Source organism: Conger conger, chromosome 5 (genome assembly GCF_963514075.1).
Source record: "Conger conger chromosome 5, fConCon1.1, whole genome shotgun sequence".
Classification (NCBI taxonomy): Eukaryota; Metazoa; Chordata; class Actinopteri; order Anguilliformes; family Congridae; genus Conger; species Conger conger.
In genome coordinates, this window is record NC_083764.1 from 67,397,381 (window position 1) to 67,406,321 (window position 8,941).

Sequence of the window (8,941 nt, forward strand, 5' to 3'; positions counted from 1 at the left end):
TTCCCGGTCCCTTAACCACTAGACCAGGGGTATTCAACATCGGTCCTGTGGGACCCCTGTGTACGCTGGTTTTCGTTCCAACCACAATTGCCATCCCAGAATTTTTAACAAGCTGTTATTTCTTCTTAATTTGCTCGGTCTTTGAATTCTTAATTATCCACCACATGGTTAGTTTTATTGTGCCACGTGTCCACACCTTCAACAACTGGGGAGTCTATTGATTCACCCCAGGCTGTTAAATATTCTGGGATGGCAATTATGGTTGGAAGGAAAACTAGCATACACAGGGGTCCCCCAGGACCGACGGTAAATACCCCTGCTGCCCCGTCACCCCTCTCCCCTGTGACCCCTCTCCCCTGTTACCCCTCTCCCCCGTGACCTCCCTGTGACCCCTCTCCCCTGTGACCCCTCTCCCCTGTTACCCCCCTGTGACCCCTCTCCCCGTGACCTCCCTGTGACCCCTCTCCCCTGTGACCCCCCTGTGACCCCTCTCCCCTGTGACCCCTGACCCCTCTCCCCTGTGACCCCTGACCCCTCTCCCCTGTGACCCCCCTGTGACCCCTCTCCCCCATGACCTCCCTGTGACCCCTCTCCCCTGTGACCTCCCTGTGACCCCTCTCCCCTGTGACCCCCCTGTGACCCCTCTCCCCTGTGACCCCTGACCCCTCTCCCCTGTTACCCCCCTGTGACCCCGCCCCTGGCTCACCTCTGAAGGGCATGACCTCTCGCGTGTGCAGGTACATGGTGAGGCTTCTGCGGGGGCGCACCGGCCGCGTGTCATAGCCCAGCTTGGCGCAGCGGTTGCCATGGCAGCTGAGGCACAGCCCGCGCTTGAAGGTCTCCTTGGAGCTGCAGCGGAAGGCCAGACTCTGCTGCTCGGCGTTCAGCAGGGAGTCTATGAACAGGTGCACCGCGCGCTCATGGGAACACTTCACCAGCTGATCCAGATCTACAGGGAGGGGGGGAGGAGAGAGGGAGGGAGGGACAGGAGGAGAGGGAATGGGAGGGAAGTTACCATTGAAACCACACCCTTACGGTAAAAAGAAGGACTGCAGGTTCAGCACACGGCTCGACTTCAGGGGCAGGCATGCAGCCTCACTGCACTCCATCACTTCAGAGAGGGGGAGAGAGAGGGAGGGAGGGAGGGAGGGAGGGAGGGAGGGAGGAGCTGCTTCAGGACCAAGTGAGTATAAACTGAGCATGGGGTCTTGAGGCTGCACGGCAGTGTGAGGAAGAGGAGGAGCAGGCAGGGATGAAGGCTAGCGGGGGCATACTCTGGATGCCGGATGTGGCGATCCTCAGCAGGGTGCGGTGCAGGTCGCAGCCTGGCTGGGAGGAGCCCCCGTTGGGGTAGATGTCCAGGTGCCCCACGGGGCGCTGGATGCCGATGCTGCGGCCGGGGGACCCCCTGGTGTTGGTGTGCAGCACGTCCACAAAGCCAGCGTCGTCCGGAGAGAGCGAGCCCTGCGCGTCTGCGTGCTCGAACCCAGGGCCGGCGGGGTCCAGGCCTGCCAGAGGACAGAGAGCAGGGCATCATCGCCATGGAAACTGCATCACAACCATGGGAACCGCACCTGCAGCCATGGAAACCACATCACAACCATGGCAACAGCACCGGCAGCCATGGAAACCACATCACAACCATGGCAACAGCACATGCAGCCATGGAAACCACATCACAACCCGACTAAAGGCTTTCTGTGTGGAGTTAGCAGGTTCTCCCCGTGCCTGTGTGGGAACTCTGGTTTCCTCCCACAGTCCAAAAACATGCAGGTTACAGTACTGGGTGGGGTAACAGGGCCTTACTGTTAATTAACATGCATGCTTTTCAAACTCTACCTTAGTCCTCCCTCCTGATTTCCCCCGCCCCCCTTTCTGATATCCCTATCCCTCTTGTCTAACCCCCCCAACAAAAAATAAAAAATAAAATTAATTAATTAATTAATACTTCTGATGACCATATGTTTAAAACAGCACTTCCTATGTATTTTCCTAGTTATGGATGTGATGCTTTGACTTGTGGTAGAACCTATGCACTTGTAAGTCGCTTTGGATTAAAAGCGTCTGCCAAATGACTAAAATGTTAAATGTAAAAATGTAAATGCTCGGACAGCCTCCCCTGTATAAATAAAGCTAAATAAATTGAGAAAAAAAAAAAACATGGTTACAGCATGTAAATGGTTTCCAAGTTTTAGACCCTCAGTAAAATCCCTGCAGATTCCTGTGACCTTTTCCAAGAGGCCTCTAGTTTCATCAGCATTCAGAGCAAAACTTATAACCTGTGACTGTGGTGCAGTGATTGGTGGATGGGTTGTGGTTGTGTAAATCTAGCGCTGTGATTGGCTGCTGACCTGTCACTGTGGTGCAGTGATTGGTGGATGGGTTGTGGTTGTGTAAATCTAGCGCTGTGATTGGCTGCTGACCTGTGATTCTGTACACCTTGCTTTTGGAGAGATCTCCAGCGATCCCAGCCACATGGGCCCCCAGGCTGTACCCCAGCAGGTGCAACTTCTCCAGGGGGTAGTGCAGCGCCACCTACAGGAGCAGACACTACAACACACCACTTCCTCCAGACCATTACAGGCAAGTAAATTATTTATATAAACTAGGTCATTACCCTGAAAAGACAAGCTGAAATCTAAATGAAAATTTGCCTCAATTTGGTAAATTCTTTATAACCATAAGAACAATTTTTTTTATGAATTCCATAGGATGAATACAATTGTAATACTTGTATATTTTCACACCAACATTTGGCATTGGCTGTTGGCCGTGTGCTCACCTCCATCCAGTGGATGAACTTGGCGAGGTCGCGGCCGGCCAGCCTGGCGTTGGCGGCGGAGGTGGGGTAGTGCTGATGGGCCCGCGCCAGCCAGTCCAGCACGAGCACGTTAGCCTGCGGCTCCCGCTCCAGCAGCGCCTCCACCAGCTTCGGCACCCAGCCATCGAAGCCCCCTGTAACCTGCAGACACGGCGGCCATTTTACAGCTCGAAGCCCCCTGTAACCTGCAGACATGGTGGCCATTTTACAGCCCCGCCCAGCTCTAACACTATGTTACACAAGCTCTACCACCATGGTACACAAGCTTTAACACCATGTTACACAAGCTCTAACACCATGTTACCCACTCTCTAACACCATGGTACACAATCTCTAACACCATGTTACACAAGCTCTCCCACCATGGTACACAAGCTCTAACGCCATGTTACCCACTCTCTAACACCATGTTACCCACTCTCTAACACCATGTTACCCACTCTCTAACACCATGTTACCCACTCTCTAACACCATGGTACACAATCTCTAACACCATGTTACCCACTCTCTAACACCATGTTACCCACTCTCTAACACCATGTTACCCACTCTCTAACACCATGTTACCCACTCTCTAACACCATGTTACACAAGCTCTACCACCATGGTACACAATCTCTAACACCATGTTACCCACTCTCTAACACCATGTTACACAAGCTCTAACACCATGTTACACAAGCTCTAACACCATGGTACACAAGCTCTAACACCATGGTACACAATCTCTAACACCATGTTACCCACTCTCTAACACCATGGTACACAATCTCTAACACCATGTTACCCACTCTCTAACACCATGTTACCCACTCTCTAACACCATGGTACACAATCTCTAACACCATGTTACCCACTCTCTAACACCATGTTACCCACTCTCTAACACCATGTTACACAAGCTCTCCCACCATGGTACACAAGCTCTAACGCCATGTTACCCACTCTCTAACACCATGTTACCCACTCTCTAACACCATGTTACCCACTCTCTAACACCATGTTACCCACTCTCTAACACCATGGTACACAATCTCTAACACCATGTTACCCACTCTCTAACACCATGTTACCCACTCTCTAACACCATGTTACCCACTCTCTAACACCATGTTACCCACTCTCTAACACCATGTTACACAAGCTCTACCACCATGGTACACAATCTCTAACACCATGTTACCCACTCTCTAACACCATGTTACACAAGCTCTAACACCATGTTACCCACTCTCTAACACCATGGTACACAAGCTCTAACACCATGGTACACAATCTCTAACACCATGTTACCCACTCTCTAACACCATGGTACACAATCTCTAACACCATGTTACCCACTCTCTAACACCATGTTACCCACTCTCTAACACCATGGTACACAATCTCTAACACCATGTTACCCACTCTCTAACACCATGTTACCCACTCTCTAACACCATGTTACACAAGCTCTACCACCATGGTACACAAGCTCTAACACCATGTTACCCACTCTCTAACACCATGGTACACAATCTCTAACACCATGTTACCCACTCTCTAACACCATGTTACCCACTCTCTAACACCATGTTACACAAGCTCTACCACCATGTTACACAAGCTCTAACACCATGTTACGACAGCTTAGATCAGCTGCTGCATGTTCAGTTGATAAGTGTGGTGAGTGAGTTACCGTCCAGCCGTGGATGATGATGAAGGTGTGCGCGTGGGCGTTGAACCGGCACTGTGAGACGGTGTGCGGCCGCCCCGGCACCAGGTAGCACAGGTCCCCGTCGGGGGCCTCGGAAGAGCGCACAGAGAACCGCGTTTCGATGTCGCCGTAGTCACTCAGCCTGTCTGTGCTGTTGCCTGCCAACCCAAAAGAAACATCAGTGGCACACAATTAAAAATGACCAAAAATTCTGTTAGGACACACCCCTGTCACTGGATTATGTCAGGTCCCTTCTGCCGGAGGATCTCATCGGGGTATTCCTGGTTAAGTGACGAAAGAATAAGAAAAAGAAAAAATTAAAGCAAAAAATTCACGATTTATAGTTATATGTCACGGTTCCCTTGGTTTCACAAAACAGTGACCAATGACCAATGCTTCTCATCTACTTTCCATCTTCTTTCTTGCTTGCCAGGATGTGTCGTGGATGCAGAAACGCTGGGGGTTTCCAATACCAGGCTTGGCATGGTGCGAGATGCTGTCTAGCTTTTAGGCAAACTAAGCAGTCGGTGGTAGGAGGTGAGTGCTGGGTTGACTGGCCCTTTATACTGTGTTATGATACTGTCATTTCTCCAGCTGAAAGATGAGTCCTGTGTCAAACGGATTATGCACAAAATAGAGTCACATATTGGCAGTATCTTTCTGGTTTGTTCTTTAGGGTGAACTCTCGCAGGATGCAGATTTACTTATCACCTTAGCCATGAAATAATCCCTAAATATATAATAGGCTACATTTGAAAAGCTGATGGCTTGATCTCCCCAAAATGTCTAAAGCACTGTACTTACTATATATGTAAACACACTGTTTTATGCCTTATGGGGAGGTTGTATCAAGTACCAGATTTGAGTTTTATTGCATAAAATGTGTGATTGGATAATGCGTGTGATTGGATGCTGCGTGTGATTGGATGCTGCGGGTGATTGGATGCTGCGTGTGATTGGATACTGCGTGGGATTGGATGCTGCGTGTGATTGGATGCTGCGTGTGATTTGATACTGCATGTGATTGGATGCTGCGTGTGATTGGATGCTGCGTGTGATTGGATGCTGCATGTGATTGGATGCCGTGTGTGATTGGATGCTGCGTGTGATTGGATGCTGCGTGTGATTGGATGCTGCGTGTGATTTGATACTGCATGTGATTGGATGCTGCGTGTGATTGGATGCTGCGTGTGATTGGATGCTGCATGTGATTGGATGCCGCGTGTGATTTGATACTGCATGTGATTGGATGCTGCGTGTGATTGGATGCTGCGTGTGATTGGATGCCGCGTGTGATTGGATGCCGCGTGTGATTGGATGCCGCGTGTGATTGGATGCCGCGTGTGATTGGATGCCGCGTGTGATTGGATGCTGCGTGTGATTGGATACTGCATGTGATTGGATGCTGCGTGTGATTGGATGCTGCGTGTGATTCTATTGATAATAAATAAGTGCTAACTGGAGTTATTGCCGCTTATTACACCCTTTGCCAAAAAGCACATTTCCTCATTTAAAATTCTGAATTCAGCTTTTCCTCAATTTAGTCAATTCTTCCTAAACATACAAACACGTCTTAACGAAAATATTCCAAAATATTCATAAAATTGTAATTGGGGAAATTCCAGCCACTTCCTGGAAAATGAGATTTTACACCTTCGTGTACCAGTGGGCGCTTACCATTTCTGACAGGACTTTTGGAAAAATCTACTAATTTTAACAGTTTTATTAACATATGTTATTGTCTTTTATAGAATGTATTGTTATTATTGATTGATTGTTTTATTACTTTGCTTGTTGATGGTATTATATCGTTCATTTATTAAAAGTATTAAAAACCAAGTTAAGCTGAATGGCCTGTTTAGTCTAGACCTCTCTATGTTTAAGAGAAGATATTTTTATTTTTAATTTATATTCATCCCTTCATGTTTAGGTGCCCAGAGTCAAGCATGGCCACCTCCATGAACTGGCTTTAAATTAATAACACAAGTCTCACATAGACACTATCAGAACCAGGGGCAGTTAAAGTACACATCAAAGAAAAACAACAAATATATGTATAAGAACAGGGGATACACTCATATAAATATATCACTACTACTATCAAATTACTTATCTTTCAAATGACACATGCAAATGTTAAATGTGTTATCCCAAGATGATATATAATGTAAATGTTTCATTATTTAGTGGGTTATATCATTCAGCTAAATGTATAACCAATGCTTTAGTATAAAAAAATAACAAATAGCAATTTAGATTTATTTAACTTTGAATTTGGCTGAAATAATGATCAAATTAATAATGAAGTAATGATGAGATTTATTTTTAGGATCACATTTATGAAACCTAAAAAGTACATTTTCCAAACATAAAGAAAATCCATAATGGATATGGTCTAGAATGAATGAAGCATAAGTCGTTCTACGTGCTGATCTCCTGGGATTTCACGCACACTAGTATCTAAGGAGTACAAAGAATGGTGGAATAAAAACTAAAAATCCAGTGAGCAGCAGTTCTGCAGACAGAAACACCTTGTTAATGAGAGACGTCAGAGGAGAATGGCCAGACTGGTCAAAGCTGACAGGAAGGTGACAGTAAGGCAAATAACCACACATTGCAACAGTGGTATACAGAAGAGCATCTCAACGCATCATAACTCTAAGTGGATAGGTTACAGCAGTAAACGCAATAGAATAGAACCTAATAAAGTGCTCACTGAGTGTATTTATCAGGTAAGTCCCAAACATTTGTTCAAATAAGCTGTATATTTCTTGCCAGTTAATTAGTCGAATTGTAAATTGTTAATCAATGCAAATGAACAAAAACAGTTTCAGATCGATGGTGAATTTTCACCTCACCGACCGCGACTGTCAGTTAGCTTTTTGGCACAGTACTGTCTGGGGAAACGATCGGTTTACCGACAGAGACATTATTAAGATGCTTTATTTAACTTTATTGTTCCTATTCGTTTTCTTAATTGGTTTTATTTTAGCTGAAGTCATTAAGAGAAATGGTGGCGTCCCCATAACGAGGTCACCTGACTGAGCTACTTTTAAGTAATAATGTTTTACTGCCAGCCGGCCTACAAATCAAAATTATTTGTGACAGCCTTTCAATAGTGCTCTTCACCGTCTACTCGTGAAATGAAACTTCACCGATATTTCGATCCTACTGGTAATTAAAAGAAAATTCGTTCTAGAACACTGACTTAGACTTTATTTTTAAGAATAGTCTTAAAAGGGTTAAAGTAGCTACTTACTGAATGAAGTTTCTTCAGTAGTGTTTGTAAGAAAACTTGCGCACGTTTCGAAAAAGTAAATTGAAAGAATAAGCGACCAGATATTTGCTTTATCCATATTACGGTTTCCTGCCAATAAAATAAATGTTCTTGCTGTGATGATCCAAATGGGCTTGAATGCTGAATGAGGTAGGTCACATATCGCGGTAAATTGAAGAGGTTGCGTCTCCTAAATTCTGCCACACATACGGCTCCAAATGTGGTTTTATGCTAAACACCAATTTTCATGCAAATGTCTCGCGTGTTATTGGTCCCAGGCGTGTGGCTTATGAGTCGGCGGTCTTTCTCTCTTGAAAAATGAATGAGGAGTCAACGGAACCCACGCACTTAGCCGAACCATAGCTAGTTATTAACTGCGCACTTAGCCGAACCATAGCCAGCTATTTACTGCGCACTTAGCCGAACCATAGCCAATTATTCACAGTGCGGACGGGTCCCGTTCCATTTACGCGTTGAATCATGACGACAAAGCCAATACAAATGTAGACTATGTTATTGTATAGGGTATCTTAAAAAGTGTGCAGCTGTTATTTTCATTGGTATACATGCAGTTATGGTGGGGATGGGTGACGGGAGGATCCGTATTTGGATCTGGAAGACTTATTCGTCCAAGAAAATATTTATAAAAAATAAGGGATTATATATTGACAATAAATGATGTGCTCTATGTGGGTTTAACGGTATACTTTGAATAGCCTAGGTATATGTACCCTATTGCTATTTTGCTTAGCTATACAAAACGTGTAGGCTAAAACATATTTCTAACTGTATAAAATCTGTAATTAGTTATCGTCGTTGTTGACTCTCACAGTGTGGGTAGCTATGTCTATGAAGGTAATGTTCCGTACTCCTTTCACGCTTCAGATCCTCCAGAGTTGCCCCGCTGGTCCCCAAAGTGTCTTCACATGCGAACGAGGCTTCGGCAGAGCCTAGCCCCCGCTAGTCTCGTAGTAGGTCTAAGTGTTTGGTATTGTAGTAATGAACTGGTGAACTTAAATGAATGGCGGCGGTGTACGTGCGCTAAACTCAAAGAGGCTAAGAAAACACCGGTCGAGTAACCAAGGACATTACAATTACAAGGCTGGGACGTATTGAGCTGCCACCTCTATTGTTGTTTCCTCTTCG

General features: G+C 45.9%; 1 protein-coding gene across 4 annotated transcripts in view; it reads right to left on the minus strand.

Moving 5' to 3' along the window:
• The window catches only part of LOC133128086 (lipoprotein lipase-like), a 12,623-nt gene extending 4,439 nt beyond the window's left edge, over positions 1-8,184 (minus strand). For all 4 annotated transcript variants that reach the window (XM_061241333.1, XM_061241331.1, XM_061241332.1 and 1 more), the window contains exons 1-6: positions 7,778-8,184; positions 4,501-4,676; positions 2,783-2,962; positions 2,424-2,535; positions 1,275-1,508; positions 707-949 (exon numbers count right to left, since the gene is read on the minus strand). In XM_061241333.1, coding sequence (XP_061097317.1) covers positions 707-949; positions 1,275-1,508; positions 2,424-2,535; positions 2,783-2,962; positions 4,501-4,676; positions 7,778-7,874 — 1,042 coding nt within the window. In that variant the 5' untranslated portion in view covers positions 7,875-8,184. The remainder of the gene's footprint in view (positions 1-706; positions 950-1,274; positions 1,509-2,423; positions 2,536-2,782; positions 2,963-4,500; positions 4,677-7,777) is intronic.
• Positions 8,185-8,941: the final 757 nt, after the last annotated feature.